Source organism: Hydra viridissima, unplaced genomic scaffold, assembly GCF_058129835.1.
Source record: "Hydra viridissima isolate aposymbiotic clone 2 unplaced genomic scaffold, HvirCarnegie_v1 scaffold_1, whole genome shotgun sequence".
Lineage (NCBI taxonomy): Eukaryota > Metazoa > Cnidaria > Hydrozoa > Anthoathecata > Hydridae > Hydra > Hydra viridissima.
In genome coordinates, this window is record NW_028324300.1 from 18,993,850 (window position 1) to 19,011,769 (window position 17,920).

Genomic DNA, 17,920 nt, shown 5'->3' on the forward strand with positions numbered 1-17,920 from the left:
GTTATTTTAATACTCTATAAATCTATTTAAAAATCATTTAGATTTGCAATTTAGGACTTTTTTTATATTTTAACAAGTAAAAACTAAAATATTTTTTGAAGAAATATATAATAATTTTAAAATATTCTCCAAAAATATTTTTAAAAATTTGGGGAGGGGGAAAATTTGCCCAAATACCCTAAAAAGTTGATTTTTTCGTTAGGATGTACGCCAAACAATTCGTTCTCTTCATAGATCAGTCAGTTTACCATTCCTTAATATCATGAAACTAAAATTTTTGAAGTAATCAAATTTTCAACCTAAACCTACTACATTAGACTAGTGTCGAAGTCTACTCCGTTACGCATTTTTATTCCGTAAAATTACAAATTTTTATATGGCGTGTTTTAGTACTCTTTAAATCTTTTGGACAATGTAGCAATAAAAGATCTGAGTTACCTGATATTATCGCGAAGAGGCAGGGCTCTGCTTGTGAAAAGCGAATTTTGCCGGAGATAAAAAAAGATAATGAAATCAGTCCTAAATAACGAAGACGCGAACATACTTCGTTGGAAAGAAAAAAGAGACAGAGAATTAATCGCAAAAGCTCGAGAAGAAGAAAAATCCTTAGCTTTTAAGGAAGGCAAATTAAAAGGAGAAATCAAAGGAGAAATTGGAAAAATTAAAATGGGTATTGAAGCTAAATGGGAAGATGATAGAATTCTCAAAAAATTAAATAAGACAAAAGATCAACTGTCAGAATTTAAAACATACTTTGAGCGACATCCCGAACGTTTGGAGATTGATGATAATGAAAGTTTAATATTGGAGGATATGGGCTTAGAATATCAAGATATGATTTGAGATTTTTAGGTGTTCAACTTGAGTCGAGTCTTCTGAACTCGTTGTGTTAATTGACTTTAGCATATCTTACCAAATGCATATTTTTTAAGTCTCATCATCTTAACTTTTACAAAAGTGGCAATTTGAGACATTGAAAGAGCCATGTCAATATTTAATGTTGCAAAGTGTACTTTTTAAGATGGATTTATAACCTCCTTAAGCTCTATGTATCTCCTCAATTATGTTCCCATAAAGAAGTTAAAACAGATGTTCCCAAGAAGTTGAAAAAAAAGATCCTAAAACCATCCTTACCAGATCATTTGATACTAATACCAAGGGTATGTGGTTAACAAATAAAGATAGAAAATTTTATAAGCTGCAAATAGTGACCCAGAGAAGAGCTGGTTACTTTACTAATAGGGTAACTGATTCAAAATTAGTTCATCAGATAAAAGAACTGGAAAAGTCCAAAATAAAAGATTTATTTGGCTCACATTAAGAAGATGCTTATTCAGATATTGTGAAAACATAACTATGTCTTCACTTGTCTTCACTTGCCACATACCCTTGAAATTAGTATCAAACTATCTGGAAAAGGTGGTTTTAAGATTTTTCATCTGTTTTTGAAGATATTTCTCAAAACCCATTTTAAGATTTTTTACCTTACATTAACAGACTTCTGTGACAAAGTTGGAAATAAATATTTGAGCTGCAGTACTATCAGTTTTAAGCAAATTATTTGGAAATGATTGAACTTTGAATTTTGAGAACACGCAATTGTTTAAAATCTTTTGATCACTGTAAACTGTTCAAATGATACTGTCTTCATTCTTTAAAAACATTTTAAAGCATATTTTTTTCCAAATTTTATGTCTAATTTCTTTTGTGTTTTCTTATTTAATTCTGATTTCTCATACGCTATCTTAAAATCCAATAATGCTACAGTGTTTTGAAAATCACATAAATGCTCAGGTGTATATATGTATATTTATACATATGTATATGTATGTATAGATATATACACACAGTTGCATTTTTCTGATTCTTCTGGAAATTTTGAAAGAGGTTTTTTACCTCTTTTTGTACAAAAGTCAGCTGCTCCAAAACTAAAGTTCTGGGGACCTCCATTTGCACTTGGAGCAGTTTTAAAGCTTGTTGAACATGGCAATTTCATGGCAACTTATGAACTTCATCACAAGCTTAATGATGACTGACAAAACCTATTTTTGCTCGAGCGATTGTGTAAATAAACAAAAATACAGATTTGGGGGATCAGAAAATCCCAAATATATTTTTATATATAATTATTTAAATATTTTTATATATTTTTACTATATTCATTTTAAAGCGCATGTTTTTCTTCATTATATTCAATACATATTTAATAAACAAGTCGTAGTTTCTTTTGCTGCATCTTGCTTAAAATACCTCTGGGGCGCTGCCAGATCAATAAACTACAATAACACATAGAAGTTTACTTTTCTGCCAAATCCTAAACCAAAGTTTGTTATGACCAAGGTCTATGGCACTGTACATAGTTATTCTGGTGCATCAAATTTTATTCTTATAGTTTTTTTAACATTATTATACATAATTTTTTAGTAATTTTTATATTGTTGTATACTAATGTAATTTTAATATTAATATAAAAATAATAATATTGTCTTTTTATATTGTGCAAAAACATTCTCAGTTTGGCTCTTGTTTTAAGAAAGCAAAATGTGATTCGGGCTGCCTATTCCTTGACCTCGATACTTCAAAAACCTGCATTTAAGTATTTCAATTTAGTTAATTGTTATGAATGATTATTTTAGAAATTACATTTTTGTGCTGTGGTTACAATTATTTTGATCATTTGTTAATATTAATTTTGCAGAATTTTTTTTTTTTTTAGGTGATCTCTTCATTATCCTTGCTGCAATATTAATACCTGTCGAGGTTGTGGTAAGAGACTGCCAAAAAGGTTGTAATCCAGTTCTTTAAATGGAACCAGACCTTTACACAATCGAGTGAGTACAGCATACATTTTTTTCTTCCTACTTACAACAGCTGTACATTGTTCTCTGAAGAATTTAAGTTAATAAATCATATTGTAAAAGAAAATTATTTACATTCACAAAGGTTTCTCAGTTTTATCCTGAAACTTAATACTGGTAAAGTTGTACTCTAGAAAGTTATTGAATTATTATCTCTGATTATCTGAATCAATGTTATTGTAAATCAATTTAGAAATTGCTAATGAAAAATCATCATGTGTCCCACATGATGATTTTTCATTAGCAGACAAATGAGAAGTTTTATAATAAACTCTAATTTACAAACAATTTTCCAATCTATGCAACTCCAGACCATATTACATTTGTGTATTAAATGATTGTGGTGTTAGCATATAATACTGAGCTTACGGTTAAAAGAAAGTTCCTAATGGCACTTTTATATGAAAACTCTTTTTTTTAGATATTAGCAAAGCACTGAAAACCATTATCTTAAAATTTATAAAACAACAGAGCAACTTGTGCATAAATTGATAACCTCTAATGATGTTGAACTTTCTGATAAGTTTTTCAAAAGCTATGGCATCTGTGTCATTTTATTTAGCAGTACTGTGTGCAATCATTACTTCTACATCAGAAAAGTATTATTCATTTAACACAATGATGGAGTTGTACTGCTGCATTTTTAAAACCTTTTACAAAAACACATCAACGAAAAAGAGGAACCATTTTGGAAGATGATGGAAAGTGCATGTGTTAAGGAAAATTGCCTTTGAGTTGCTGAGCAAAGTTGTTTTCATTGATTCTGAAATGAAACAGATTGGTAACTTTTATCATGATGATGATAAAGTATTTGGTTTCATTGAAAAAATTAATGTACATGTTGGTTATCAGTATCAGTTGGTTCACTTCATTTTAATGGAGTTTTGTGCATCTGTACATGCATACATTTGTTTAACTCCTTATAAGAATATGAGAGACAAAAGAATTCAAAGTTAAGTGCCAATGATATGTGGATCAACTAATAGAGATTCCATCTGCTTTGTAAATTTTATTGCCAAAATGAAGAAGTCAAGAGAAGTAGAGCCTTCATTGTTAGAAGAAGTCCTTAGTAAGTTAAATTGCTAGGTTATCTTTTTCTATTATTTTACTTTGAGGATTTATTAGATATTTCTTGTTTAGTCCCATTACAGAGAGTTTGTAAAAACTGATTGTATGTTTGTTTTGTTTTTTACCTTCTTTTTGGTAGGCCTTGCATCATTGTTATGTGTTAGAGATTAGTGTTTTAGTTTGCATATATTTTGTTTTTATGTGTTTGTTTATTGGTTGTAAAGGGTAGGGTTTTAAACTCATAAGGCTTAAATCAGTTGCTCATCTTCTTTTAAACATTTTTTAAATATTGAGTTGTTTAATATAACTCTCATGTTTGCAGGTTGCTTGATGCCTGTAGTTGAGTATCAGGGTTGGCAAAAACCATAATCCTATTAGCAATTGCATTACCCAGGTAATTTACTTGGGTAAAATACCCTTGTAATCCTCAGGTTCTAAGGTTTTTCATGGTGACTGTAAATTCATGTCAGTTTTATAACTTTTGAGATATATGACTTTTTTAAGAAGTAAAGATTTCTCTGAACAACTCTCAAGATTGTTATTGACTTCATCCAAACCCTTTTTTTTTTATTTAATTGATGCTGAGACTCCTCTTAAGGGCACAGACACAAAATGCCAATACAGTTATTTTCTAATTTTAAAATTTAATAATACAAAGTTTTTAAAAAAACTAAATACCAATGTCAATTTAGATTTACCTGTTTCTTTCTCAGGTAACTTTTTTTAGATAAGTGTTTATCTACCTGGGTAACAAAAAGGTTTTAAAGAATAGGGTTTTACCTGGAAATACCAATTTAAGTCTTTACCCGGGTAAATGGTTTTATGGAATTGGTAATAAACTTATAAATTTTTTGTGAGTTTTTGCAAAAATGTTTCTAATTTAACCGTAGTATCTAATTGAGCTTAATGATAATAATGATAATAATGATAATAATAGTGTTATTATTAGTATTATTATAATTATTATTACAATAATGATTATAATAATACTTATAATAATACTAATAATAACACTAATAATAATGACAATAATATAAATAATAATAATGATAGTAATAATGGTAATAATAATAATAACAATAATAATAATAATAACAGTAATAACAATATTAATAATAATAATAATAATATTAATAATAATAATAATAATAATAATAATAATAATAATAATAATAATAATAATAATAATAATAATAATAATAATAATAATAATAATAATAATAATGATAATAATAATATTAATAATGATAATAATAATATTAATAATAATAATAATGATAATAATGATAGTAGTAATAATAATAATAATAATAATAATAATAATAATGATAAAAATTGTAATAATAATAAAAATTGTAATAATAGTTAAAATGATGATGATGATGATGATGATGATGATGATGATGATGATGATGATGATGATGATGATGATGATGATGATGATGATGATGATGATGATGATGATGATGATGATGATGATGATGATGATGATGATGATGATGATGATGATGATGATGATGATGATGATGATGATGATGATGATGATGATGATGATGATGATGATGATGATGATGATGATGATGATGATGATGATGATGATGATGATGATGATGATGATGATGATGATGATGATGATGATGATGATGATGATGATGATGATGATGATGATGATGATGATGATGATGATGATGATGATGATGATGATGATGATGATGATGATGATGATGATGATGATGATGATGATGATGATGATGATGATGATGATGATGATGATGATGATGATGATGATGATGATGATGATGATGATGATGATGATGATGATGATGATGATGATGATGATGATGATGATGATGATGATGATGATGATGATGATGATGATGATGATGATGATGATGATGATGATGTCGTACCTATAAAGCTTTTTCTAAAATTTGAACAGCCAGTTTATAATATTAAAAGAGCCAATATTTGGTTTTTTAAGCAAACTAGGTTTTGAAATTTACAGTTTTTGGTTTTTCAAGCAACTAGGTGTTAATTATTGTAGTTCTTGGTTTTTAAATAACAAGGTTTTCATTTTTGCAGTTTTTGGTGTTTGAACAGTTAGTTTCTATTCATTGAATAGCCAACTCTATACATTTTTAAATTATATCTTGTCATTTTTGATTTTCATTTTTAAAAAATATTTTTTAGATCAAGCAGATTTTTTCAAAGTGGATTAAACTTTAGTTTCACTTCATAAATATTTTAATTTATCGAAATTCGGCCTAAAGAATAATTTTAAATGCATACGCAAAGATATAGAGCATTATAGAAATATAGTGTTTACACTTTATGTTAACATTTTGAAAAAAATGACAATAGGTTATTATAGTTACACCTTCATATTTATTTGCTAAATTCAATCTGTTGCATGGAAGGAGATATTGGTGCAACTCCAATTCAGTTTCTCAAAATTGATAGCTCAATAACAGAGCGCCGATTCCATGCATTATTTAAAACTCATCTTCTAAAGCCTGTTGTTTTTTTTTTCTCATAAATACTTTTTCAGCACTTTGTTGTATTTTTCCTTAGTTGCGGTTTTAAAGGATTTTTGAGGCGTTAAGAACGAGAGTTGTCTAACCCTCAGACTTTCTCAATTACATTTTATGTAGCTTATCTCCTCTACTACTCAAAAAGTGTACTATTTATTGGATAGTAGTATTTATTAGTATAAAAGTATTTATCAACATGAAATCATTTAATTTATAAGTTCAGTTCAAAACTTCTTTTGGTGTTTGCTCAGAATTACTTCCAACTAGCCGCCCCTCAACACCAATCTAGCTCTCAACGTCTCATTTAATATAAAAGCCATGCTTTTCATTAAAACGTAATTTTATCAAAATATCAACATTTTCAGAGCATGTGCGGTTAATCATGATACATCCAATGTCTTTAAATAGTTTTCAGTATTAAGATAAAACTATAGACCTTTTTTTGTCACTACCGTTTTTATTTGATTCACTGATAATATTTTGTTATAACATCTCTCTTTTTCCACACGACATTTGCCGTACCTTTTCTAAAGTAAAAAGGCGTACGATTTTGAGAAAAATCGATAAGATTCTTATCTACCACTCCAAACGTACGTTCGATCAAAAAATATCTTGTAACTACTCATTGAAAGTTATTTCATATGAAGCTCAAAATATCAATTTATAGAAATTATCCTCAAACTCAATTAAACGCAACTCAAAAGTAAAAATGTCGCATTTCTATGCTTAGGAAGACCGGTGACAATGTACTAAAGCATTCTATTACACTTGTGTCTAATAAAATAACGAACGGAGAATATTTTCGAGTAAAATATATGAAACCGTAGCTTTACATTTCTAATTTTTAATTTTTTCCCGAACTTTTCTTAGATCTAGTTTACTATTTCATTCACAATTATGAGTTGGAGAAGAAAAGATCACTGAAGCACTTCTATCACTTAGTAAAACAGTGAGAGCCTATTTTAAAATTATAGAAATGATATAATTTATTTACAATAAATAACTTTAAAGTAATAAAAATACAATCGCTGCAGCTAAACAAGTATCAATTATTGAGAAAAACACTCGCTTACGCTTTGAAAATAGATGATTAAGTCTGCTGTATTTCTTACTTGTATAGAATCGCTACTCTGAGTTAAAACGACAAATATTTATAATGACAAGGATGACATAAAAAATGTTCCTGAAGATGAATCGAAGAGTTATCTACATGAAAATGTTTAATCTTTAACATTTTATTGAAAATGATTTAAATCAAAGAAATTTCATCAAAAAAAGTAGAAAAATGTAAATTTAAGTCAGATTTTAAAAAACCTTGTTTTCTTAAAACATGAAAAGACCATAAAAACGAGGGCTTTTTTATAGTATTAGGGTGACACTTTTGGTTTTAAATTTTTTTCTTCGTTTTCAGAAATTGGTGATATTTGCAAAGATGAAACACGATGAATTGTGATTAATTTTAAAGTTTATAAGGGCCTCAAATTAAATTTATAACAAGGACTACCATTCACTCGGTTTTTAATACCTTTCATCATTGAGATAGAAATGCTATTCAAAGATAGGGTCAGATAGGGTCATAGAGGTATGTGACTGCTGAAAACATAAATCCGGAATGAAATTAGGCTAATTTTACTGCCTGTTACATAATTTTCAAAAAAAAGCTCAAATAAAATATTGTTATAAAAATTTTGTCCAAATGTTGTAGAAAAAATAAGTATCAAATTTTCTCTTAGATCAATCTGATGATGATGGTGATGATGATGGTGATGATGATGGTGATGATGATGGTGATGATGATGGTGATGATGATGGTGATGATGATGATAATGATGATGATGATGATGATGATGATGATGATGATGATGATGATGATGATGATGATGATGATGATGATGATGATGATGATGATGATGATGATGATGATGATGATGATGATGATGATGATGAGATTCGATCATTTTTTAAAATGGAAAGCTTTGATGTCAATAAATTTAAAAAGAATCTCTGAAAGTCGAAAAACTCAATTCCAGAGAATTTTTTAATTGCTTTGATCAATAAGCATTTTTTCTTTCGAAGGAGAATTACCAGTTTTCATGTCTATTTTGTAAAAAAATTTGAATCTTACTGAAGATTATCAGTTTGTGTTTCAAAAATATTTTGCTTGTTTTCTGATCAAATTTTTTTCAACCCCAATTGTTTTTATTGACATTTTTATCATTTATGTTCACTGATTTCAATATTCATATAAATTTGATCAATAAACACTTGCCGTTTCCATAGCGATTAAAATAAACTTTAGAGAAAAAATGAAGTTGATTAATGCCCGTATTCTAATGAAGCTCATTGCTTAATTTAATATTATCTTTTAAACGACAGTGCTTTAACAAAGCTAATGAGGCTCTCATCAAGTTTACTAGTAATTCCTTGACAACACTGTACAAAACTAAATTGACTTGGGTCATTTGTCTCTGAAGAAATAACTTCAGTGGATTGAAATGATATCTGTAAATAGTTCAGCAATATTTATAGAAATCAGTTCAATCCTCTGCACTCAATTCTCCGAACTTATTAAAAAACTCAACTTTTGTGGAACTTATTACATGATGCTCAAGTTTTTCTTTTTTTTTTAGCAGCTGTAAGAAAAAAGATTTTTATTGTTAACTTTCTGATGGAGACTGAATATTGCAGTTAGAGTTGCAACTCAAAAAAAACATGCGCGTTTTTTTTATAAAAAACACGTTTTTTTTGCAAAAAAAACAGGCCTGTCCTAAAAACATGTTTCTAATGGTTTTTTTTGGTTTTTTTTAGGTGTCCATTAAATTTTATATATCAATTATCCTTGAAAATGCTACAGTGTCAGTAAACCTTCAAAATATACATGTTTTTTGTTAAATGTAATGTATTTTACCCTATATAATATTTCTTACAAATTTATAGAGTTGCAACCCAAAAAAAACGGTTTTTTTCTTCTTAAAAACTGTTTTTTATAGTTTTTTTTATTTTTTATTTTTTTAGTATTTATTAAATTTAAGATATTAATAATACTTGAAACAGTTTCAGAGGCATTAAACCTTCAAAATATGAATGTTTTCTATTAAATAAAATGCATATTTAAAAAAAAAACAGTATTAAATATTAAAAAAAAAATTAAGTAATTTTTTTAATATATCTCAAAAAAACTATACTTGTAGCTACTAGTTAATTGTTAGTATAACACTACTGAATGAATGAAATAAAAATGTTATTTCAGCAGTGTTATTTCATTCATAAAAATGAATGAAATATCACTGCATTGCAAAATACAAAAATGAACCAACAGTTATATAAAATTTACTTTAATGTTTTATTTACTTTTGTTTATTACTTTTGTAAAATTTTAATAGTTTATTTCTTTATTTTATATATTTCAATTTTAAACAGAGTTTAAAATTGAAATTTTAACTAGTTTTAATTATTGGAATTTAAAATTGAAATAGTTTGGTTTATTTTGAAGATTTAATTTTGTTTTTTATAAGTTTTTTTATCTTGGATTCATTTGAGTTTATAAAATTTAAATCTTTTTTTTCAAATGTTTATTCAAATTGCAATTAGAAAGCTAAAATTTTATTTATTCAAAAAGTATTCAAGTAAATAAAAATAACACAATAACTAAGTTTGTATAACTAATGAAAAAAACTTAATATTAAACAATTTTAAAAATATTGTTTATATTTTTTTAAAAAAAAAAAAGAAATCTAAAAAAAAAAATGCCAGGCAGAAAGAAATGTTTTGTAGCTACATTGTTCAATGAGGCACCTTTAGAATCTGGAGGTTCTAAAATTCAACAAGTTATATGCAAATTTTGCAGCTTAAAGCTATCAAAAAATGGCACTCGAATGACCGAGCACATTGCAAAATGTATGAAATGTGGAGATCAAATAAAAAACAAATATTTGAACGATATGCCTTTTAAACAAAAGAAAGTTTAAACTGAACTAATGATGGAAGAAGATATTCCTGAAAACTTACCTATTCAATGTATGGAAAAAAAGGAAAAAATATGTTTATCATCTGCTATATTGCAAATTCCAATTGAGTCCTTCTTTCGAACCCCAAGCTGTTGTGGAAACCAAAGTAGGTCTACAACCCCTAAGTTTGGAGACTGTAAGCCAAATAAAACCAATTCAGATAAGCCTCCCTTGAAACGATTGCATTCTTCAACAAGAGTTCCATTCACACCTCAGAAAAATAAAATTGCATCCTACATTTTCTCGGACAAAATGACTAATGAACAAATAGTAAGAATTATATTTAGAATATTTAATACTTTCAAATATTTAGCAAACTTTATTTAGTACATAAGTAATTTTTGTAATAACAATTTTTGTAAATTTCATGTTTTTACAGGATGAATCGCAAATGGATTTAGCACGCGCTCTCTATGGTACTGGGTGCTCATTAAGAGTTTTTTTAAATTTTTATAGTTTATTATAATTATTAAACGTATAACTCTTTATTTTAGGCGCAGAAAGTCATACTGGCGAATATATGGCAAATATAGTTAAAAAAATAATATGCGATGTTGGACCTATGAAAGTTCTTGGTGTTTGTACTGATAATGCAGCCAATATGAAAAAAGCATGGCAACTAATAGTTACTGAATTTCCTCACATATATCCTTATGGATGCCTGGCACATACCTTAAATTTAATTTTTACTGATGCGAGTAACTTGAAATCAATAGCAGATTCCCAAAGAAATTGCACAATGGTGGTAAAAGGGATAAAGAACTCTCAAATTTTATCAGCTTTGTTAAAACAACATCAGCAGAAATCAGGACAAATCATTCAACAATCACTAAAGCTTCCAGTAACAACTAGGTTTACTAAAAATTAATTTTATAATAAAATTAAACATAAAAACATAAAAAATAAAACATAAAAAGTATTATTATAAATTTTTAAAAAATTTATATTACATTATAAATCATAATACTTAGTATGGAAATAACATTAGGCAAATAAATATTTAATTATAAATAAATATATTCTTCAGATGGGCTTCAATTATACATTGTATGGAAAGTCTTCATAACAACAGATTAGCACTACGGGGATTAGCTATTGACGATGAAGCAAAATCTCTTTCTAAGCCTATTCAAAACCTATTGTTGTCAGAAGTGTTCTGGGATAAAGTGGATGGGTTTATCAAGTTATTAAAACCAATAGCCATAGCCATTGCAGCAGTTGAAGGAGATAAAATAAGTCTCTCCATTGTTGCAAAAACATTTTCAGATATAGAAAAGTCTTTTCAGGACAATATCAATATCCTTTGCAGTCCAATTCTAAAAAGCGAGGCAAATGCTATGATGGAAATAATTGCCAAAAGAAGGAAATTTCACATTCGAAACATTCATCTTGCTGCAAATTTAGTGGATCCACGTTATAAAAGATGTCATATCTCTGGAGATGAAATGGTGAGTATTTTCAGAATTTAATCCTCATTTAAATTAATTGAAAAAAAAGGAAATTATTTTTAAAATGAATTAAGATGCCTTATTTAAAACATCTTCTTTAGATTGATGCCATTGAAACGCTACATAAATTAGGAAAAATGGATTCTTCTATTAAAGAATGTGATGACAAAATTTTGGGTGAGATAGCTGATTATAGATCAAACGAAGGACTTTTTGCAAAACTTTTTATATGGGCTTCAGTAAAACATTCATCTCCTGTAAGTTGGTGGAAGGGAATATGTTGTTCTTGTGCTCCAATACTATCAAATATTGCAAGTAAAATTTTATTACTTCCACCAACAAGTGCTGCAGTCTAAAGATCATTTTGTAGACAATCTTGGATCCACAATCAAAAACGGAATAGATTAACAAATGACAGAGCTTCAAAATTAGTATTTATATCACATAATTTACAACTCAAAAATCTAAATTGTAATGCAGAATCATCAACAAGTCAAAGCCAAGAATTTTTTCTGGACAATGGTACTTCACAGAGTTTAGAGTCAGAGGTATCAAGTGACTCTGAAGAATACGGATTTGACTTTACAATAGAAGACCTTAATGAACAAGAAAGCCAGAATACAGAGTCTTTTGTTAACTAAAAATAAATTTTTCAAGTGATGTACTATATATTTATCATATATCATGTTACTATTATATATTGTATTACATTTATAATAAAAATAGAAATTAAATAAAAGTAAATAATTTTTTTTAATCTAAAAAAACAAAAAAAACTATAAAAAACAAAAAAAACACAAAAAAAAACGGGTTTTTTTGCAACTCTAACTAAGATGCATGGGGCATACTCAAATTTCTAGTATGTTGATACTGGTGTCGAATGAGGATGACTTGCAAAAAATTAGGGTAATTGGAGCTAAACCAACCCTGCCCCGACCCCTAGCTGCCCCCTTCCTAGAACTACGTCTCCTTTAATCGTAAAATTTTAATCGTAAAATGTTTTTTTTGCAACTCTAATTGCAGTTACTCAATTGTGCCCTTTTTTAGCTTAAATTTTGTTGCATCTTTTTTTAATGTTAAAAAATTTATAACATTAATAAAAAGACGTAACAAAGCCATGGATTCTTGTATTTGTGTGAATCATGGTGAATTCCAGTTTTTCAATATTCTGCAAAATACTTATTAAATATCTAGTGTAGCAACGCTCTAATATTTAAATTAATACAAAATGCAAAATTCTTTCATGAAAATTGGTTCAGTTTTTAATCTATGTTACAAAATACTTATAATGATGTCACACTTGCTCCGTGCTTCAAAAGACGTTTATTTTCAAAAAAGATTTACATGATTATGGTTTATTAAGGTATAAGAACCCTCAAAACTCTCTAAAGTTCCTTTTTTTTTTATGCATTTCTGGCACGTTTATCGCTGAACATGAAATTCGAATTAGAAAACCTATTATTTTAGCTTCTTTTATTAGTACTGAAAATGATAATCTTCTAACACTTTGTTTAATTTATCCTCAAAAAAAATTGAAAAAAAAGAGATACCCTAGAAAAATGAGAAAAAATTTATTGGTTATCGGATTGTTGACATGGAAATTTTTTTATAGTGTGGTTTATCAATTGTTGTAAAAAACGTGTACTATCTGGTTAAATCTTTCAGAATCTTTTTCTAAGAAAAAAGGATTCAGATCAATGTTATACATTTGGTATCTTAACTGTAACGAAAAAACTTAATTCTATACCTCAAAGACATTCTCTGGAAGAAAAATTTTGATGTAAATAATAGAATTATTTATTCAATACGTGCATGTGATCACAGTTTGAAGGTATGAAAAAGGCCGTATTTGCAAAATTGTTTCATGTAGCCTCGTCAGCTGAAAATAACTGGCATGATGATTGCCCTGATGCTATCAATAGCTGGTGTTGTTATAAACAGGACAAAGCTAATAAAACTTCTACCTACAAACCAGGCACTGGCTTTCCATTTTAAAAAATGAATATGATTCCTGGAATATATACTCTTTAAGGCTGCTCAATCATGAACAAAAAGCTTCTAATTTTTGCAGAATATCAAAATTGGACAATATCTAAAAATGAAAAGTTATTGGTGGATGCAAAAAAAAAAAAAGAAAATGCAAATAACGACCAAAAAAGTAAACAATATGTATATTTTTGACCACCCAGCCATCCTATATCATTAATGTTCAATTTGCATGAAACTTTCAGCAAACGTTTATTACATCTAGTTTTAAAATTGGAAATAAAATTTTTATAATATTGTAAAAGATTTTTTATTTACACAAGCTTGATCTTAAAAAATTCTGTTTTTTTAATGCACCATTTTGAAAATTTCAGTAAAAGTCAAATTCTTTTTTTTTTTTTTAAATAGTTTTAGTTAAGTTTGTAAATAACATGTTGTTAACCATTTGCCAAAATTTACCCTAAATGCTTTCGGTTACTGAAAGTATGACCGGGGTAGTACAAACATTTTTCAATGCTGACCAATTTAATTGGTAACCTTGACATATGATTTTTTCAAATGTTGTGACCTAGTCCTTTCTCAATATATAGTTGGTTCATTGTTAAAAGAGTTATTTTAATTAAAAAATTTTTTAAGGGGTTTTATACCTTAAAAGTTTTCCGAGACGAGCTATTCGCACTAGAAAAAGATCCAAAATATATTTTAAGGTTTTGGGTTGGAAATTTTTTTGATCAACTGTGCTGTCATTTTTTAAATTATAAACGAATAGAAATGTTTTTTTTTTAAGTTTATTTAATCTTATTCAAGTGAGATTGCTTTTGTAAACTTCGTATTACAGTTATAAACTTAGAAGTTGTACACTTGATGTTTTATGTCATAACTTTCGAACAAACTACGTTTAAGGTGACGTAATTGCATAAATCAAAAACTTAAAAAAATTTTCCATCTTCCTTATTTCTTCTGCACAGTTGCACTGGAAAAAAATAAAACGGAATTCATAGTATCTGAAAAAGAACATTTTGAACAAATTTGATATTTGGTTGATAGAACATAAAAACAAAAACTATTGCCGTGTGACTTAATCAGATTGAAAATAGGTCATTGGGTGTGCATAGCCACCTTCGCTAGAAGATGGAGATTTTAATAATAGGTTTGAGGGCTTGAGTAAAATAGAGATGCATATTTTGATGACGCTTTGACAACAGTGTCCAAAACTCTTAATAAAAAAAATCTAGCATAGAAGAACATGCCGTTCTCAATGATAATTTTGAAGTCTCAAGAATAACTACTTTAAAAGTTGTTGCAAGAAATTCATGGCTTAATACACCTGATTTAAATTCTTTAATTGATATAGCAAACTTCCATGGATTTGATCCTGATATGTTATATTTACAGAAAATGTGTAATGCAGATCCTAAAAATAAGAAATATACAAAATCATCATGGAGATTCAGGTATTGCGTATAATCCTAATATTACTCTAGAAACAGTTGTGAGAATAACTGAAAAAAAGAAGGAAAGTTGTTATTGACAACCACATAATAGCTAGCGGCAAAGGTGATTTTCTTGATAAAACGGGATAACTAGCAGGTAGCATATTAGGAAGTATTGTTGCTCCCGTTAATCTAGCTATTAACGTTGCAACCGGTTTCATACCTGCAGGAAGCGTATTTTAAGGAGCATAGTGGGCGACTAACCCCGCAAAGACTAACATGAAAAATATGCTATTGGTGGCGACATAGGAAAAGCAGCATTAGAGCCGTTAATTTCAAGACAAATGGATTTAGAACAAAGAAAATACGGTACCAGCAACTCTTTAAAAAACATTTCAGAAACGAGTATATTTTCCGCTGGTTTGCCTCTAATCGGTCACGGCACAAGAACTGCTCATATTGGTAGCAGAAAGTTTGTTTAAGGTAAATTCAAGTATTAAAGAATTAATTAAAGGAAGAATATGCTACGGGTAATTCTGTACTTGTTTTTAACAGTTTAAGCATCTAGTCGATGAGCTAGCACTTGAAACCGCCCCTGCTACTTTAAAAGCCGTTACAAAGCTGTTTGATATATTGAACTTTATCCGTGAAAGTATCAGGAATGAAGGCATTCATTTTCCGGAGTTTTTTGGGTTGAGGATAAGATAGCTTCTTTGGAAGATATGTTCCATAAAGGATTTGCAACCGGCGGAGATGTAACTGTTTTGTCCAAAGCGATTTTATTGGTATTAGATAATCACAAGGATACGTTGAGGGGAATTTATAAAAAATTAGAAGATATTACAGAATTCAAAAAGAAATAACGGAACGTGGAAACAGGGCAAATGAAGACATTATTAATAAACTAAAATATGAACAACAAGAGATAAACGGTTACGCCTTTGACTAAACCAACCTTGCTATTGTTAGAAATCAATTAGAAAGCCATAGATATACTGATTTGGATGATCTAAAGGTGCTAAATCAATGTATGACCAATGTATGTCTAAAGCGATTTTATTGGTATTAAATAATCACAAGGATACGTTGAGGGGAATTTATAAACAATTAGAAGATATTGTAGAATTCAAAGAAATAACTGAACGTTTAAACAGGGTAAATAAAGACATTAGTAATAAACAAAATTATGAACAACAAGAGATAAACGGTTACTTTGACCAAACCAATCTTGCTATTGCTAGAAATCAATTATCCTAAAGGTGCTAAATCAATGTATGACCAAGGATAAATAGAACAGCAACCTTTATAGTTAAAAAAACAAATATCAGAGTTAGAGGTATCAGCAAAAATTTTCCCTGATGAAAAGCATAAAAAGAAATAAGAACAATTTTTACAAAAAGCATCTATCAAAGGAAGAGATGAAAACATACTTTCTTATTGTGATAAGTTAATGGATTTGATAAAATTAAACAATTTCAAGGGGATTATATCAACACGCACAAATGAAATAGGAGTAAAAGGTGGTTTTATAGAATTATTAAAAGAAACAGACATGAGAGGTTTTGTTGTATCAAGGGAGCTTGGTAACGGACTTATTGATCAAGCTAGGTTTACTTAGCATTTTTAAAAATCCAAACTTTAAAAAAGATATTGTCAAGGAATTATGGAATTTTGCTCATTCCTATTATTGTATTTGTATATGCTCAAATAAATACAGTTATAAGCTGTATTAATATATATATATGCTAGTTACTTGAAGAAGATAAGGAAAACACAAGAGAGCGCATGAGAACAATTAAACTAGTTATATACTAAATCGCATTGTCACCACGTGACCTAACAAAAGTCACAACACTAAATAAGTTGAGCGACAGGATTTTGAACTCTATTTCAGCACCAATAAATCTCCTACCGGATCAAAGATATCAAAGGATATAGGCTTTACTGTTTATAAATGGCAACAGCAAATTATTATGCGCATTAACAATGCCGGTGGATATATAAGGTTATATTACCTGTCAATCTCATGATAGTTTTAAAATAAAAAAGATAAATTTTTGAGGATTTTTTATATCTTTTATATATATTTTTATAGCTCAGCGTTTTAAAGCTTACAGCGTTTACTTGATCTAAAGAAATGCGATGCCGACTTCGATTTGAAGCAATCTGGATGAATCTTGTAATAGGTAACTATTTATATCAAAATAATGAGTACATGCCTTATTATAAGCATCATGTCAATATTGCAGATAAATTCTCATATCTAAGAAAACTGCATTTTAAATCGGCTGAGAGTTGGTTTAAATATTATAATAGATATGGCACTCATATTTTAGCCCACTCAACAGCAAGGAATTTTGAAAACTTAGAACATAACATAGATTTAATTGAATCCACGGGTAGTGAATCTAATCGGTTTTTAAATAAATTAAAGAATGAATTTGCACTCTCCTTACAGGAATTAGCGGCTATTGAGGATAACATTATCTAAAAAGAATTAGATTTTATATTAATAACCATGGCAAATGTTGGTAAGGTAACATCATTGATTCCGGATACAGCATTGTTTGTAACGAAGCAAATACATAC

General features: G+C 28.3%; 2 protein-coding genes and 1 pseudogene across 5 annotated transcripts; all 3 read left to right on the forward strand.

Annotated features, from left to right (window-relative positions):
* The first annotated feature begins 130 nt into the window (after positions 1-130).
* Positions 131-4,449, forward strand: LOC149893753 (uncharacterized). 3 transcript variants are annotated; one of them, XM_090095545.1, is made up of 3 exons: positions 131-852; positions 2,717-2,831; positions 3,280-4,449. In XM_090095545.1, exon 1 carries the CDS (start codon positions 508-510, stop codon positions 841-843), a length of 336 nt encoding a protein of 111 aa, XP_089951671.1. In that variant the 5' UTR covers positions 131-507; the 3' UTR covers positions 844-852; positions 2,717-2,831; positions 3,280-4,449. The 3 variants fall into 3 exon arrangements, with proteins under 3 accessions (XP_089951671.1, XP_089951669.1, XP_089951662.1); XM_090095543.1 differs by having other exon boundaries at positions 137-2,831; positions 3,280-3,927; positions 4,249-4,449; XM_090095536.1 differs by having other exon boundaries at positions 137-2,831.
* A 5,728-nt stretch (positions 4,450-10,177) lies between these two features.
* LOC149893754 (uncharacterized) lies at positions 10,178-10,930 on the forward strand. Its single transcript, XM_090074702.1, has 2 exons — positions 10,178-10,734; positions 10,844-10,930. Exons 1-2 carry the CDS (start codon positions 10,435-10,437, stop codon positions 10,928-10,930), a joined length of 387 nt encoding a protein of 128 aa, XP_089930828.1. The 5' UTR covers positions 10,178-10,434.
* A 32-nt stretch (positions 10,931-10,962) lies between these two features.
* LOC149893755 (uncharacterized) lies at positions 10,963-12,553 on the forward strand (annotated as a pseudogene). The gene is made up of 3 exons (XR_016445736.1): positions 10,963-11,316; positions 11,492-11,912; positions 12,014-12,553. The product of XR_016445736.1 is annotated as an uncharacterized LOC149893755 (transcript).
* Positions 12,554-17,920: the final 5,367 nt, after the last annotated feature.